The 18,577-nt window shown below is 44.2% G+C and overlaps 1 protein-coding gene across 1 annotated transcript in view; it reads right to left on the bottom strand.

The window, feature by feature from the left end:
- nrxn3b (neurexin 3b) overlaps positions 1-10,243 on the bottom strand; it is a 379,196-nt gene extending 368,953 nt beyond the window's left edge. Inside the window, exons 1-4 of the mRNA XM_038968054.1 lie at positions 9,547-10,243; positions 3,061-3,078; positions 2,612-2,641; positions 1,523-1,534 (exon numbers count right to left, since the gene is read on the bottom strand). Coding sequence (XP_038823982.1) covers positions 1,523-1,534; positions 2,612-2,641; positions 3,061-3,078; positions 9,547-10,243 — 757 coding nt within the window. The remainder of the gene's footprint in view (positions 1-1,522; positions 1,535-2,611; positions 2,642-3,060; positions 3,079-9,546) is intronic.
- Between the last annotated feature and the right edge of the window lie 8,334 nt (positions 10,244-18,577).

The following is an 18,577-nucleotide window of genomic DNA, read 5'->3' as shown; positions in this document are numbered from 1 at the left end:
AACAGATCAGATTAAAACTTACACCTCAGTGGTACAGTAGTGTACAATAACATGCACACCCTCACTCACACGCCATACAGTCAACTGTGTTTCTGGCAGCCTTCTACAACGTCATTAACAAGCTGTAGGAATCAGACAGCTCCCCGGGCATACAGTAGAGAACAGTAGAGTACAGTAGAGAACAGCAGAGTACAGTAGAGAACAGTAGAGTACAGTAGAGTACAGTAGAGTACAGTAGAGAACAGTTGAGTACAGTAGAGAACAGTAGAGTACAGTAGAGAACAGTTGAGTACAGTAGAGAACAGTAGAGTACAGTAGAGAACAGCAGAGTACAGTAGAGAACAGTAGAGTACAGTAGAGAACAGCAGAGTACAGTAGAGAACAGCAGAGTACAGTAGAGAACAGCAGAGTACAGTAGAGAACAGTAGAGTACAGTAGAGAACAGCAGAGTACAGTAGAGAACAGTAGAGTACAGTAGAGAACAGTAGAGTACAGTAGAGAACAGTAGAGTACAGTAGAGTACAGTAGAGTACAGTAGAGAACAGTAGAGTACAGTAGAGAACAGTAGAGTACAGTAGAGAACAGCAGAGTACAGTAGAGAACAGCAGAGTACAGTAGAGAACAGTAGAGTACAGTAGAGAACAGCAGAGTACAGTAGAGAACAGTAGAGTACAGTAGAGAACAGTAGAGTACAGTAGAGTACAGTAGAGTACAGTAGAGAACAGTAGAGTACAGTAGAGAACAGCAGAGTACAGTAGAGAACAGCAGAGTACAGAAGAGAACAATAGAGTACAGTAGAGAACAGTAGAGACCAGAAGGGAACAGTAGAGTACAGTAGAATACAGTAGAGTACAGAAGGAAACAGTAGAGTACAGTAGAGAACAGTAGAGATCAGTAGAGAACAGTAAAGAACAGTAGAGAACAGAAGGGAAGAGTAGAGAACAGTAGAGAACAGACGGGAACAGTAGAGAACAGCAGGGAACAGTAGAGAACAGCAGAGAACAGCAGAGAACAGTAGAGAACAGTAGAGAACAGCAGAGAACAGTAGCGAACGGCAGAGAACAGTAGAGAACAGTAGAGAACAGAAGGGAACAGTAGAGAACAGTAGAGAACAGCAGGGAACAGTAGAGAACAGCAGGGAACAGTAGAGAACAGCAGAGAACAGAAGGGAATGGTAGAGAACAGCAGGGAACAGTAGAGAACAGCAGAGAACAGCAGAGAACAGTAGAGAACAGCAGAGAACAGTAGAGAACGGCAGAGAACAGTAGAGAACAGCAGAGAACAGTAGAGAACAGCAGAGAACAGCAGAGAACAGTAGAACAGCAGAGAACAGCAGAGAACATTAGAGAACAGCAGAGAACAGTAGAGAACAGCAGAGTACAGAAGGGAACAGTAGAGAACAGCAGAGAACAGTAGAGTACAGAAGGGAACAGTAAAGTACACTAGAATACAGTAGAGCACAGTAGAGAACAGAAGGGAACAGTAAAGTACAGAAGAGTTAGTAAGGAAAAGAGCTCTGTACCTTTGTTTCTACCTATAGATACGCAGAAGAAGGGATCCATAGAGGAAGAGCGGGAGAGTGGCGTCCCGAGTTGAGAGGAGGGCAGGAAAGAAAGGAGAAAAAAAGGAGGCTTGAACTAGTGTTATTCATCTAGAAGGCAGTAAGTAAGGGAGTAAGAACCACCAACGTCTGCACCCCCTACCAAGCATTGAGTAACATGCATGTCAACAGATCATAGCCCAGAGTGGTAGATGCATTCCAATGAAAGGCACACACACACGTGTCTCTCTCTCCATGCCACGTAGCGTCCCCCTAAGTGCTCTCATGTTCAGGGCCAAGTCACAGTGACCCTGTATAAACTGCATCAGCTGCATCATGCTAGGATCATCCTCCTCCATGTCTTCTCACATAGCACCAGAGTGGACTAGGAGCCTGTATATTTCATGTGCCACTAACTGCTTGCCAGCTCATACATGTGTGAGGCTGACAGGGATGGGGGGTGACGGGAGAATCTTGTAGTGTGGGACTGTGTTGTTAGGCCAGAGTCCAGGCAAAGCAGCATTCTCCTATCTCCCCCTGAACTGCAATACACACACACGCCAGCACACATATGGAGGAAGCATTCACATACACGTGCACACACTCTCTCTCTCTCTCACACACACACACACACACACACACACACACACACACACACACACACACACACACACACACACACACACACACACACACACACACACACACACACACACACACAGTCATTATCTGCTGAGGTCAGGCTAGAGTAGGAAGAGCAGATGTTGCCACTGCATGTTAGACTGTTAGACACAGCAGTGAGCCAACACACCATTATGTAATACAGAGAAACCTGGGGAAGGGGCATGGGAGGGGGCACAGGAGGCACGGGAGGGGGCACGGGGGGCACGGTATGATCAGGACATGCCGTGCAGCTCCATCCTCCCCTGCAACACTACGATGACAGCAGAGCACACTGACACACACTGACAGGTAGAGGAGACGTGGCTGCGAAGGGGCAGTGCACAGAGAGACACACACACTCAATCTGACCCCAAAGCAGGCGAGGGGAGAGAAAAGAAGAGATCATACCTGACTCAGATGCCTTCAGATGTGCTAAGCCTTGAGGGAGAAGAAGAAGGCGAGACGGAGAGACAGAGAGTATAAGAACACACCAATACTGCTGCATTGTGATCAGGCATGCTTCGCTATAAAGGCAAAGCATGGCTATCAACACTGAAAACAAAGCTTTCCGTAGGGCATGGAAAAGCTTCATGTTTAGAACAAAATGTGGTAGAAGCATCAGGCACGACTACGCTGCAAAAATGTTAATCACGTTGATTTCTACAGGCCTATTGATAGACCAGTTTATAGTTGCAATGTCTGTGATGCATGTGGACATTGTAATATTTCTTACGTTCGTATTTACTTTATTATCTTGCTGTACACCGTACTGTGTGTGCTGTCTGAAAATGTGTCCTGTAACTATTGAGTCCTCTCCTCCTTCCATATGTGAGTCTCATCTGAGAAACAGAACTCACCTGGTTTCCTCTGAACGGCTGCTGAGGAGTTAGCAGGGGGGAGGGAAGAGAAGGCAGAGAGATACCTAGCATTAGCATCACACTGCTTTGGCTTGCATGGTGTCTATCATGCAAAATAAATACCTAACAACACACGGAAGCATTATTTTTCTGTTAACATGTAAAGGACCAGAGCTGCCCCTGTACATGCCTGTTTAAAAATAACAACACAAAAAAAACATCCTGTGGAGAGAAGAACACATGAAACATCTGTCCCATCCTTTCAGGGAACCAGATTGTACATTGTAAATCATCATCAATTAATCTGATTAATTGTATTAATTAAACAACTCTTTCAAATCGCAGCAAATATTTCAGGAGAGACATAATATTTAGCATTGTATATACCACAGTGTTCCTCACATACACATAGTTAAAGCTAGAGAGGCATAAATCCCAGCTCCTGTAGAAAGCCAGATGTGGATTTATGATGTTGTGAGGTTTGTGGATATCTAGAAACCCCCGGACCGATCGTCTACCCCCCCCCCCCCCCCGCCAACCCAACCCTCCCCCACCAACCCCCAGAGTTCACTTCACTGCTGACCCAAATCCTTTCTGCACACCATCACAACCTCCCCTGACTTCACATTGGCTTATAGGAATGCACACTGTTTACTCCTTCAGGGGTTCAGCATTGTTTTCATCGGGTAAAAATAATTGAAAGTTACAGCCCTGAAACTCAACACCCAGAGGCCCAACGCTGCAAGCCTCGGAGGATGTTGAACCTACATAAATGTGTAGTCTATATTATTTCTAGCTGTAGAGCGTCATGTAAAACAGTAACACATTGAATTGACACACATGAAGTAACCGCACAACGGGATGCCATGTATTCTCACAAGGCTATGCTGCAGCTGTCTGCGGCTATCCCTCCTTAACCTCAAGACATCTTAACCCTGGCCACTCGGCCAGAGCCGAGTGTGTGTGTGTGTGTGTGTGTGTGTGTGTGTGTGTGTGTGTGTGTGTGTGTGTGTGTGTGTGTGTGTGTGTGTGTGTGTGTGTGTGTGTGTGTGTGTGTGTGTGTGTGTGTGTGTGTGTGCGTGTAGCTGGAACGGTTGTAAAAGCTAAATGCCAACAGATTTCTTTAATCAGCCCCTGAGAGCAACATGTAGTGGGAGGAAATGAAACAGATCGTAATTAAGAAGGACGGTATTAGATGTTTAAAGTGCCAGGCTAATACGCCATATCAGATATTAATTCGATTCAAAGCAATTAACGCTAGCTGCCGTGGTTAGATTTCTGGCCGGCCGGCCGCACTGGAGGCCATTCAATTCCCACCCAACCAACCAACCAGCGTGTGGGAAGTGGGTTTCTTGTATTTATTTGATAGATAGCAAGTGGTTAAAGTGAAGGGCATACACTCAAAATGGCCACTCAATCGTGTTATCTGCATGGAGGCTGTAAATTCCCACTGAACTTGTGGGAAGAGGGTTATTTTTATTTTGCACTGACAGCTGTAGCTGTCGATAGTGGTTGTAGTGATAGAGTGGAGGACATGATGTAGGTACTCAAAATGGCCACTCAGTCCTGCTACCTGCGGCCATGTTGTTCACTGACGGCCATGTTGTTCACTGACGGCCATGTTGTTACTCATGTTAACGTGACATGGTCGACAAATACTCACTGGATATTGCGACATACATTTTTTTTTTTAAATGGAGGCACCACCAACAGCTAATGTATCAGTAGCTGGAGTAGCCAGATTACGGAGTACGACATTGGCTCACAGGGTTAAAGACAAGGAGCGAAGGGCAAAAGACTAAAAAGGGAGGTAGCAGAAGCCTGATAGACAGCATCCCTGCAGGCGAGAGGGGGATTTGGTGTCCCTAGCGCGCGTGTGTCTGTGAAATGCTGGGTTGCAAAACACATGCAGTTAAAGCTTTCCTCCTTCCCTTCACATAGCTGGCTGCAGTGTCCAGAACAAGCCAATGGACGGCAGATAGGAGAACATGTGGTTCCTGTGTAATCCTCTTCCTGCTCCATTTTACCAGCCGCATCAGCTAGCGACGCCATCCTCCATCCCAGCCCACTCAAATTCTAACATCACTGTCATGCTTGGGACCGGACACAAATGCCCTCTGCACTCCGCTTGTGTTGGAATTAGGCGCATGCACGCACACACACGCGCACGCAGAGACACACAAGAGACAGAGGCACACACACACACACACATCAGGCAAGTCCTCCCTCTTTTTATTTTTTCCCCCCCCTGACCTATTTCCATAGTAAGATTATTGTAACTGTCATTTTTCCATGTATGTTGATTAATCCCCAAAGCCGAGCTCCTAGGCATCTCTTCAGCACTTGTTTCACAGTTTGCTTGCCCCAGCCTTCAATTACTACTGTTTTCGCAGGGCAGTTTGTATAGTACAATAAGGCCTTTTTAGACTGCTTATTAAAATGAAGGAAGTTGAAGAAGTCCGATGATGAGAACATGGCAATCAGTTTGTACGTTACATTATCCTACAGCTTGTGTCGATAGCTCCTAATAGCCTTAACATTCTGAATATCTCATTTGTAATTAAAATACCCCTGAGGCATTCAGTCTTTCAAATGTCAAATCTATTCATTTAATTTAATAGGTTTGGGAACACAAAACATTACATTTCCAGGCCATATAAGAAACAATGAATAGAGATCAAATATGCCACATTCCAAATGACTCTGCAGAAATCATTAATAATTTCACACGTTGACTGATGATAGCATTGCCAGCATCCCAAATGGCACCCTATTCCCTATGAGGCTCTGGTCAAAAGTAGTGCACTATGTGTAGAATAGGGTGCCATTTGGGACGCATCCATTTGACTGATGATAACACCACTTCACCGCAATGGCTGTAATATTACCGAACAGCACGGGGGCGAGCAAACGGTGTCTTATTCCAGCCCCTCCGCTCTGACACACCTAGACACTGATACGCCCTGATCCACATGGGCGGACAGATTGAACATGTGTTTTATGGCCATCTGTTTATTGTCTTATTCTGTAGGTTGGCGGTTTAGGGCTGAGCTCTGTGGGCAGGATGAGGGCTGAGGGCTAGGATAATGATGCTGATTATGTTACAGCTAGGCTAGCTAGGCTAACACAGTCATCCTGGCGGACTGGGCTCTATGCGGCTCTTTGGGGGTGAGGGATAAGGGCTGGGATAATGATTATGTTAGAGGTATGCAAATCCCAGTCATCCTGGGCTGTTTGCTGAGCTCTGTGCTGAGGCTGTGGGAGGGCTGGGGGATGATGATGGTGCTGATGTAATGTTTAATGATGATGATGTTTCAACTAGCAAGGCTAACTAAGTCATAATATGAAGTTTCAGCTAGCTAAGCTAACCAATCAGTAATCCTGATTGCTAGTTGCTAATGAAGCTTTTGCTAGCTACAGCTAGGCTAGGCTAACCCAGGGCAGGCTTTGACGATAATGTTGCTGTTGATGATGTTTCAGCTAGCTAGGGCTAACCTAATCATGCTGTGGGGCTAAGGCCTGATGATGATGTTTCCGCTAGGCTAGGCTAAACCCAATCCTCTTGTTTCAGCTACTATAATATAGGCTAAACTAACCCATTGTCACTTGATTAGTTTAGCCTATAGTTCATGTACACATTCAAACGCTAATCACTGAATTGCACTACACTGTACATTGCATACATGGCCTTTAAGCAGGCTAGGTTGAAGTTAACAACTGTGAAAACTATGAGCTGAGCATACGTCATATAGTCCATCCCAGTCTAAATGCTAAATGCTTCTGAGAGTGTGTGAGTGTGAGTGTGTGTGTGTGTCTTTAGCCATGCAGCCAGCCAGTCTGCCGTACACACACACACACACACACACACACACACACACACACACACACACACACACACACACACACACACACACACACACACACACACACAGTAAACACTTACAGGTCCGACAGATTGCATCCATTACTCATTAGCGTAACACATGATGCAGCATCAAAATCCTCAATCAGTCTCACAGACACTACACAGACACTACACAGACACAGACTTATGTCTGGTTGTGTCTCTAATGTCTCATGTGCTGACGGTGATGTTAAGCAATGTGGGCAAAATATGCTCTCTGTACTGTACTGCTGTGCAATAGTGTCTGAAGAAAAAACAACATGCTTTAGCAGTTGTAGACATACTGTAACAATAAGAACCCCCTATAAGGCGTTGTCGATTGCAGATGTCAGTTTGAATTTAGTGTGGTATTTGTCCCAGAGTTTCCTGGTCAAATTAGCCATTTCTGCTCTCATTATCCTCCTAATTATGCTTCAGCGTCTCCGCGGCGTAATCAACAATCAGCCACATAAATTAATTGGAGGGAAAGATATAGAGGGGTGGGGGAGAGAGAGAGAGAGAGAGAGAGAGAGAGAGAGAGAGAGAGAGAGAGAGAGAGAGAGAGAGAGAGAGAGAGAGAGAGAGAGAGAGACAGAGAGAGAGACAGAGAGAGACCGAGAGACCGAGAGAAAGAGAGACCGAGAGAAAGAGAGACCGAGAGAAAGAGAGAGAGAGAGAGAGAGAGAGAGAGAGAGAGAGAGAGAGAGAGAGAGAGAGAGAGAGAGAGACAGAGAGACAGAGAGAGAGGCAGAGAGAGACCGAGAGACCGAGAGAAAGAGAGACCGAGAGAAAGAGAGACCGAGAGAAAGAGAGACCGAGAGAAAGAGAGAGAGAGAGAGAGAGAGAGAGAGAGAGAGAGAGAGAGAGAGAGAGAGAGAGAGAGAGAGAGAGAGAGAGAGAGAGAGAGAAAGAGAGAGACAGAGAGAGAGGCAGAGAGAGAGGCAGAGAGAGAGAGAGACAGAGACAGAGACAGAGAGAGAGAGAGAGAGAGAGAGAGAGAGAGAGAGAGAGAGAGAGAGAGAGAGAGAGAGAGAGAGAGAGACAGAGAGAGAGACAGAGAGACAGAGAGAGAGAGAGAGAGAGAGAGAGAGAGAGACCGAGAGAGAGAGAGAGAGAGAGAGAGAGAGAGAGAGAGAGAGAGAGAGAGAGAGAGAGAGAGAGAGAGGCAGAGAGAGGCAGAGAGAGAGACAGAGAGAGAGAGAGAGAGAGAGAGAGACTGGAAAGTTGTGTGCGTGCTGGACACAGGGGGCTGTTCCAGTTAGCACAGCAGGAGAGTGCTCTCAGTGCTGTGCTCCTGTCTAGTGGCGTTTGTCCTCTCCACCAATAGGAGTGCTGCGTTGTAAATTAGAAGCTCTGCCCTGGGGCGGTGACATGGCCCTCTATTCAACCGTCGTCCTGAATCACAAGCAACCTATTAAATCTCAGTTGTTTTAGCACAAGAATGTTATCGCTCCCATGGCAGCTCTGTGTCGGCCTGAGAGAAGCTCTCAAACGAATGGGTGGATCTCTTCTCCTCTCCTCATTGTTAGACAGTGGCTGAGAGAGAACGGAACCAGACTAAAGGATAACGCCCAGTCACTGAGACTGACAGTGCAGCGGACATGTATGCTTTTCTGACATACAGTATCTTGTGTTTTGGAATGCTAAGCATAGCAGTGGGGTGGAGTAAATAGCTAGTATCCAAAATAAAAATATATGTTTGAAACCCTTAAAAAATTTGAACCAAAAATGGGAAAAAGAGCTGCAGTATAAGGTAACAAGCCACAAATGGAGGAGTAGTCAGTGTGCATTCATCCCCTGTATTTCAAGATGGAGTTGCGTCATTATTCAACCTTTCACTCTGGCCTAACCAGCCAGGAAGTGACCTAACCAGGCAGTAACAGGAAGTGGGTCAGCAGTGAATCAAACTCAGCCATCATGGGTCTCTAGTCTCAAAGACCCCCAAATACACTCCAGACCGATGAAAAAGAGGAAGGAGGTGATGTTGTCTGAGAGATACAGTAGCTTCCTGTCTCATGAAGGCAGAACTAAGGACTAAAGTAGGAATTTACTATGAGCTTTGTCAGAGCACTACATTTCAATAAGACACATAGCAGAGACAGCCTTGGCATAAGTGACCAAGAGGAGAACGATAAAGCTGTTCCTTATTATTCAAACCATTGTGTACCTTCTGGCCCCTGTAACACTTGCAGGAGCTGAATATATGGGGAGAAAAATGACTGAACATTGTAATATCAAACAGTATTGCATCCCTGTACAGATTTCTCATGAAAGTAATAATAGAACGCAGAGGGTATATCCTGGTATATCACTTCCAATATAACTCCCACATACAACATACAATTCATTTAAAATAAACTGTGAAAGAGGAACCACCCACACAGAGATGTCCATGTTTTCTGTTCGAGCTGAATCTGTGGACATGTTCTTGTAAATATTTTTTTTTCAACATGGAAATGGTACAAACAGTGTAGCAAAAACCTTGGAGAAAAGAGTCAGTTCATTCAATTCAAATATTGTATAAACACCTTTAGCATTCATTATTTGTACCTAGCTATCTACATTCAACAAAGACATTGGTCGGTATGACTGAACGATCTTACCTTCACCGCAGGTCCGTCCGGTATATCCAGTTTTGGAGCAGTCACAGTAGGGTTCTCCATCAGCCATGGAGCAGTGGCCTCCGTTCTCACACGGGTTCTCTGTACAGAGACCCATCATCTCCAGACGCACCTTCTGACTGTTGATCAGCGTGGGAACCTTGTTTCCGTAATTCAGGTCTGTGATAACTCCTTTGAACGGTGGCAGCTCTCTAATCGTCGGCAGGGTGATGGCCGAGGTCCTGATGTCTCCGGGTACACCTCCGAGGAAGAGGTCGCTGACGATCTTCATGAACTGGCGCTGTGGTCGAACCTCGTCCGCCTTGGTCTGCCCGTCCAGGGCTAGGACCGTTCTGAGGTTGTGTCGGCTGACTGTAGCGAAATGCCAGCGGCTGTCGTTGACCGATTTGTCAGAGGTGACCGTGGTCTCGGCGCAGTCGACACTGAAGCAGAGCTGGAGCTTCCCGTCCGTTACCGTGAGGAGCAGGAAGTCGCAGTAGCCGCCATCGTCAAAGTAGAGGATTAGGGCGTCGGACGCGGCTGTTTTGAACTGGAAGGTGAGCTCACTTCTGGTGCTGGCGTCCCAGCGGACGTACCGAGCCCACTGACCCTCGGAGCCTGTGAACTCCAGACCCTGGCACAGGCCCAGCAGAGTACTGAGCAGCAGGAGAACACGCTGGGAGAGACTAAAGGATTTCATTGCAGAAAAAATGCGGAGGGTAGACTGTGCCAGTTGGGGTTAGTTGTTAGAGGGAGAGATCCTTAGATTGTCAATAGCATCAGGTGTGTTTTTTTGTTTCAAAGACTGATATATTTCATGTACTGTATGTCCCACGCGTGCAATGTCTTATTTAAGAAGATGATGCAATATCCTTTTGATTGTGCTATAGACCAGAGGCTATTTAAAGGATGAAAATCCTCCAGTCGAATCCCAGTCTTCCAATCCAAGAAGAGGAGTAAATATCCGTCTTCCTACCTATCGACAATGCTGATCCTCAGTGTGTTCTGTCAGTGATACAGAGGCCCATCCGAGGATTTTCCTTTGAGGCGACTGCAAGGATTAAAACAGACGGCGACCATCTTGGCTTCAGATCCGTAGCAACGCCCTGTGGCACTGTGCTGTATGTTCTAGTCCAGTTTCAGGCTTTACAGAACTTCCCGTAACTGCAAAACAGAAATTCCATCATTATTCCGTATAGTTACTCAGCTCACCAAAAAACATGATTAGAGTGTAGGTTCCACAAAGGGAGAAACAAAACAGTCTAAATCAGCATAAAATGTGCTGGTCCAGCTTTAGGCAAACCAAAGCTGTAACTGAAAAACAACAGGAATTGTAGCATTATTCGCACGTAAGAGTACCAGCTCACCAAAAGCATTTATTGACTATTGGCTAATGGCTAATTGCCCCTGAGGGGACAAATAAAGTTGTATTGAAATGAATATAGCTGCCAGAAATAGAGGTTCAAAACACACCAAATCATCATAAAAATAATGATTTACAAGTACACCTTCCAAAAATCATCATGTGAGAAAATTGCCCTTTTTACAACCCATAAACATTTAGATATTACAACTGCCTTTTATGTGCTACAATCAACTGAGCTAATGAGAGCCTAGATTGTGAAACTGATTTGGTCGCATCTCAGTGATCAAGTAGTTTAAACACACATTAAAGGTTTATCATAATCATTTTCATTTTTGGACCAATCACTTGTTTTATCTGAATAGCAACTGGCGTTATCTTCAGGCTTCAAGATTACTTATCATTATATACACTGAGAGTTGAAGGCTTGAATTGTAGTGTCCCATTCAGTCAGCATAGAAATATTATGAAATCTGGTGAACAGGTTTCTTGGGCTTCAGGAATGAGACAAAAAATAAAGCCTCAGGCCTTGAAAAATTAAAAATTGAACTTTTTTAGAAGTAAGAGGATATCGTTGAACGTGCTGTGGTCAAGGCTACGACGGCGCCTGTGCAATGAGTGGATCTTACTCAGGTGTTCTAAAGCTCATATCAGACAGAATGCTTCTATGGTAGTTCTTCATGAGTTTTAGTTTAGAAAACGATCTCGCCGCAGAAGCGACACTTACAGGGGTGATAAAAACAGCTTGATTGCCGTAGCAACATCAGGGAAACTGGGCAGAAGTGAGTGCTGCTTCAAATACAGCAGTTCTGCAGCAGCTTTGACTGAGCCTCTCTCATTCTCCTTATTTGCCGGCCTCAACACATTACGGAAAGAGATGAACTGTATAGGAAGCTCTGGGGACAGGTCGTCTGGATACTGGACAGCCAATATGTTGGCAGATACAAACAGGTAATAATCTTTAGCGGACAACAGTACCTTGAGGGATTGAACAAACAAAGTGATTTGCAATTTCGTTCATACTGGTTAAACTGCGTTTGAGTTGTGTGGTTGCAATATCTACAGCCCCTTATCTGGTATATATTGGCATGCGTCCTCCAAGACTAAGTTTAAAATGTGTGTAGCGCAATGGACATACAGTATAATGCACAATGTCTCAGGAAAGACTGTCTGGGTAGTCAATACTCAGTATGGAAAACAGTCGTGCCCACAACCTGCCCCTACAGGCCGTGGTGAAAACATTATTTTGCACACAAAAATGCAAAGCGACGCAGTCGCATACTGTAGCTACTATAGGCCTCTACGTAGAAAAAAAGAGAGAGACAGAGAGAGAAGCAGCAAGGAGGACTTCAGGAGACCAGGGGAGTCTCTCAAGTTAGATTACGTTTTATTTTATTAAATGTAATTTACCTTGAATATTGTAACCTACTGAGTTCAACAATAAATAGTGGCTGAAATGATCCTCAAGCCAACTTATTTTTTTCTCATTGATAATGTATTTATTTAATGTGTCATTTGTTTTATAAATAGCAACTAAATAGCAGCTAAATACTGTATATAGATATACACTCTATGGCCAAAAGTATGTGGACTTGGCTATTTAAGCCACACCCGTTGCTGACAGGTGACAGAAATGCAATCTCCAAAGATAAATATTGGCAGTAAAATGGTCCGTACTGAAGAGCTCAGTGACTTTCAATGTGGCACCGTCGTAGGATGCCACCTTTCCAACAAGTCAGTTTCTCAAATTTCTGCCCTGCCTGAGCTGCCCTAGTCAACTGTAAGTGCTGTTATTGTGAAGTGGAAACGTCTAGGAGCAACAACGACTCAGCCGCGAAGTGGTAGGCCACACAAGCTCACAAAATGAGACCGCCGAGTGCTGAAGAGCATAGCAAGTCAAAATCGCCTGTCCTCAGTTGCAACAATCACTATCAAGTTCCAAATTGCCTCTGGAAGCAACGTAAGTGCAAGAACTGGTCGCCGGGAGCTTCATGAAATGGGTTTCCATGGCCAAGCAGCCACACACAAGCCTAAGATCCCCATATGCAATGCCAAGCGTCGGCTGGTGTGGTGTAAAGCTCACGGCCATTGGACTCTGGAGCAGTGGAAACGCGTTTTCTGGAGCGAATGACGCTTCACCATCTGGCAGTCCGACGGAAGAAACTGGGTTTGGCCGATGCCAGGAGAACGCTACCTGCCCCAATGCGTAGTGCCAACTGTAAAGTTTGGTGGAGGAAGAATAATGGTCTGGGGCTGTTTTTGTGTTTCTATTTCCAGCTTTAATAACTGAACAAGTAATTACATTATTGCCGCCAGCCAGCAGTCTAAATGGCAGCATCGCGACAGAGTGTGAAGCTTTGTCAAATGTTAGGTTTAACATAAGCTAATGACAACCAAATACGCCTCCCTATAAACATGCATACTTTAGCTAAAGCAAAGCTATAGGCTACCAGTGGAGGCTCTTCAGAGGAGGAAGGGGAGGACCGTACTCCTCAGTGAATTTCATAAATGTTTTAATTGTAAAACATTTAAAAATGTATCCTTTTTAGACAAAACTACACAAAATATAACCACATCATCAAATAACTGATTAAAACACTATTTTGCAAAGAAGGTCTACAGTAGCCTCAACAGCATTCTGTAGGGTAGCACAATGGTGTACCCGGAGGACAGCTAGCGTCCGTCCTCCTCTGGGTACATTGACTTCAAAACAAAACCTAGGAGGCTCATGGTTTTCACCCCCTTCCATTGACTTACACAATAATTATGACAACTTCTGGTGTACGTCATCCAGCCTATCAGAGCTCTTGCAGCATGAACTGACATGTTGTCCACCCAATCAAAGGAACAGATAATTCATCTAGTAATGAAAGCATAAGGTACAGCTATCTAGCACTGCAGTGTATAAAATGTGGTGAGTAGTTGACTCAAAGAGAGAGAAAGACAATAGTTTAACAGTTTTAAACAAATACATTTCTTCCAAAATGAAGCAACAGCAAGAGACAAATATACACAGTTGAAGTCGGAAGTTTACATACACCTTAGCAAAATACATTTAAACTCAGTTTTTCACAATTCCTGACATTTAATCCAAGTAAAATTCCCTGTCTTAGATCAGTTAGGATCACCACTTTATTTTAAGAATGTGAAATGTCAGAATAATAGTAGAGAGAATCATTTATTTCAGCTTTTATTTCTTTCATCACATTCCCAGTGGGTCAGAAGTTTACATACACTCAATTAGTATTTGGTAGCATTGCCTTTTTGTTTAACTTGGGTCTAACGTTTCAGGTAGCCTTCCACAAGCTTCCCACAATAGATTGGGTGAATTTTGGCCAATTCCTCCTGACAGAGCTGGTGTAACTGAGTCAGGTTTGTATGCCTCCTTGCTCGCACACATTTTTTCAGTTCTGCCCACAAATCTTCTATAGGATTGAGGTCAGGGCTGTGTGATGGCCACTCCAATACCTTGACTTTGTTGTCCTTAATTAAGCCATTTTGCCACAACTTTGGAAGTATGCTTGAGGTTATTGTCCATTTGGAAGACCCATTTGCGACCAAGCTTTAACTTCCTGACTGATGTCTTGAGATGTTGCTTCAATATATCGACATAATTTTCCTCTCTCATGATGCCATCTATTTTGTGAAGTACACCAGTCCCTCCTGCAGCAAAGCACCCCCACAACATGATGCTGCCACACCCGTGCTTCACGGTTGGGATGATGTTCTTCGGCTTGCAAGCCTCCCCTTTTCCTCCAAACATAATGATGGTCATTATGGCCAAACAGTTCTATTTTTGTGTCATCAGAACAGAGAACATTTCTCCAAAAAGTACGATCTTTGTCCCCATGTGCAGTTGCAAACCGTAGTATGGCTTTTTTATGGCGGTTTTGGAGCAGTGGCTTCTTCCTAACTTTCTTGCTGAGCGGCCTTTCAGGTTATGTCGATATAGAACTCGTTTTACTGTGGATATAGATACTTTTGTACCTGTTTCCTCCAGCATCTTCACAAGGTCCTTTGCTCATGTTCTGGGATTGATTTGCACTTTTTGCACCAAAGTATGTTCATCTCTAGGAGACAGAACGCGTCTCCTTCCTGAGCGGTATGACGGCTGCGTGATCCCGTGGTGTTTATACTTGCGTACTATTGTTTGTACAGATGAACATGGTACCTTCAGGTGTTTAGAAATTGCTCCCAAGGATGAACCAGACTTGTGGAGGTCTACAATTTTTTCTCTGAGGTCTTGGCTGATTTTCCCATGATGTCAGGCAAAGAGGCACTGAGTTTGAAGGTAGGCCTTGAAATACATCCACAGGTACACCTCCAATTGACTCAAATTATGTCAATCAGCCTAACAGAAGCTTCTAAAGCCATGACTTCATTTTCTGGAATTTTCCAAGCTGTTTAAAGGCACAGTCAACTTAGTGTATGTAAACTTCTGACCAACTGGAATTGTGATACAGTGATTTATAAGTGAAATCATCTGTCTGTAAACAATTGTTGGAAAAATTACTTGTGTCATGCACAAAGTAGATGTCCTAACCGACTTGCTAAAACTATAGTTTGTTAACAATACATTTGTTGAGTGGTTGAAAAACGAGCTTTAATGACTCCAACCTAAGTGTATGTACACTTCCGACTTCAACTATATATAGTGAGAGAGAGTGTATTTTTTTCACTTTCAGTTTACCTTACCTATCTAGCAAAGGCAGCTAGCTAGTTTAGTGTACGGAAACACCCTGCTCAAAAAGAGGGATGCTTTCTTAGCTAAGTGGCTATGACTTTCCAACACAACACTGGAACTCTTCCAAGTCAAGGTAAGCTTTTGGTATTACTAATTTATTTCCACCAGAGCCGCCAGTGTAACTGCTTACTGACTGTACACTGTAACGTTACTGCATGATTGTAGCAGGTTTACTAACGCATTAGTTCTATTAGCTATGCTGACTATGACGTTACTTTAGCTAATATGGTGACATCGATGTAGGCTGTGTGTAGCGGTTTGGCTTGGAAATGTTTTTTCACCTGGTCACATGTAGCTGATGTGTTGTGCATTGAAGCGAAGGGAAGAGGTGAGAGAAGGAGAGAGCATAGGACGGGTCTGCCATGAAAGTGAACTGTGTTTACGCATGATCAGGGGTGTATTCATTCTGCCGATTCTGTTGAAAAATGCTTCTTAAACGGAAGCAAATGGAACAAAATGGGGATAAACGTAGCTGAATCTGTCAAATAGAAACTCTTATTTTCAACTGTTGGACTGATGATTACACCCTATATCAGATAGATGCAGGCAAGAGTGTGCAAGGTGTTATTGAATGTCACTGTCTGTCCATGTGTCACTGTCTGTCACCTCAAATTTGTCTCTCAACCTGTGTGGAGCTACGTTGTAAACTTTCATTCATAAGCTAGATTGTAGCAACCTCATGATGGGTATAGGGAAAATGTGAGTATCATATAGTAGCATAAACCTATCGATGTTACATTGAACAGGGTGAATGGAATATGAATGAGAGTCATCCAACACGCTGTAATAGAAATAAGGCCATGCTCATGAAAGAAAAATTGTCCTCCCTCATCTTAAACGGCACTGACCGCCACTGTAGGCTACATGCCCTGGCACCACAGAAAGCCTATCATCGATTCGATAGGCAGCCGCATAGACATGCAGCAATTTCACCGCTATGAACAGTGATCGGTAGTCTAATCTTTGTGAGTGGCTTGTAGGGAGGGGAGGGGGAGGTGAACTCTGACTTTGCGGGGGTCCAGAGAAACTGTGTTATGCCAGTTAATACTATTACCATGCTGTTACAAGTGCTGCAATGTAAAGTGCTACCAAATTAAAAAAGATGTTTCTTGTCCCACATACAATAAGGTGAGCCCATAAAGAATTATGAAAAATGATCAGTTTCTGTCTTAATCCTACTATTTCCTACTTATGACTGCACTACAGTGAGGTAAGGGGGAAGGTGTTCTAGCCTGTGACATCCACTTGGTTCTAGTGGTGGGTATACAGTGCATTCGAAAAGTATTCAGACCCCTTCACCTTTTCCACATTTTGTTACGTTACAGCCTTCTTCTAAAATTGATTTAATTGTTTTTTTCCTCCTCATCAATTTACACACAATACCCCTAAATAACAAAGAAAATACAGGTTTTTCGATTTTTTAAACAAATGCATTATTTTATTTTTTACGGAAATATCACATTTACACAAGTATTCAAACACTTTACTCACTACTTTGTTGAAGCACCTTTGGCAGAGATTACAGCCTCAAGTCTTCTTGTGTATGATGCTACAAGCTTGGCACTTAGATGGGGAGCGTTGCTGCACAGCTATTTTCAGGTCTCTCCAGAGATGTTCGATCGGCTTCAAGTCCGAGCTCTGGCTGGGCCACTCGAGGACATTCAGAGACTTGTCCCGAAGCCACTTCTGAGTTGTTTTAGGGTCGTTATCCTGTTGGAAAGAGAACCTTCACCGCAGTCTGAGATCCTGAGCATTCTGAAGCAGGTTTTTATCAAGGATCTCTCTGTACTCTGCTCCGTTCATCTTTCCCTCGATCCTTGACTAGTCTTCCAGTTCCTGCTGCTGAAAAACATCCCCACAGCATGATGCTGCCACCACCATGCTTCACCGTAGAGATGGTATTGGCCAGGTGATGAGCGGTGCCTGGATTCCTCCAGACGTGACGCTTGGCATTCAGGTCAAAGTGTTCAATCTTGGTTTCGTCAGACCAGTGAATCTTGTTTCTCATGGTCTGAGAGTCCTTTAGGTGCCTTTTGGCAATCTCCAAGAGTGCTGTCATGACTTTTACTGAGCAGTGGCATCCGTCTGGCCACTCTACCGTAAAGGCCTGATTGGTGGAGTGCTGCAGAGATGGTTGTCCTTCTGGAGGGTTCTCCCATCTCCACAGAGGAACTCTGTATCTCTGTCAGAGTGACCATTGTGTTCTTGGTCACCTGCCTGACCAAGGCCCTTCTCCCCCGATTGGTCAGTTTGACCTAGGCGGCCAGCTCTAGGAAGATTCTTGGTGGTTCCAAACTTCTTCTATTTAAGAATGAAGAAGGCCACTGTGTTGTTGGGGACCTTCAATGCTGCATACCTTTTTTATGTACCCTTCCCCAGATCTGTGCCTCGACACAATCCTGTCTCGGTGTTTCTACCTTATGGCTTGGTTTTTGCTCTGACATGCACTGTCAACCGTGGGACCTTATATAGACAGGTGTGTGTCTTTCCAAATCATGTCCAATCAATTGAATTTACCACAGGTGGACTCCAATCAAGTTGTAGAAACATCTCAAGGATGATCAATGGAAACAGGATGCACCTGAGCTCAATTTCGAGTCTCATAGCAAAGGGTCTGAATACTTATGTAAATAAGGTTTTTCTTTTTTTTTATGTAATAATTTAAACTGTTTTCACTTTGTCATTATGGGGTATTGTGTGTAGATTGTGAGGGAAAAAATGATTTGATCAATTTTAGAATAAGGCTGTAACGTAAGAAAATGTGGAAAAAGTAAAGGAGGTCTGAATACTATCCGAATGCACTGTATCTCCAAGGACCTTCTGCAGCCTGATAAATTGGACTAATTATCCAGCAGCACCACAATCCCTCTCATTAGCATATCTTTAGTTACCATCGCAAACAGCTATTGATAAAGATTAAATAAAGG

This window comes from Salvelinus namaycush, chromosome 29 (genome assembly GCF_016432855.1).
Source record: "Salvelinus namaycush isolate Seneca chromosome 29, SaNama_1.0, whole genome shotgun sequence".
In the NCBI taxonomy this organism is placed as follows: Eukaryota; Metazoa; Chordata; class Actinopteri; order Salmoniformes; family Salmonidae; genus Salvelinus; species Salvelinus namaycush.
The sequence above is the reverse complement of the archived record's forward strand: the minus strand, read 5'-3'. Positions and strand labels throughout refer to the sequence as shown.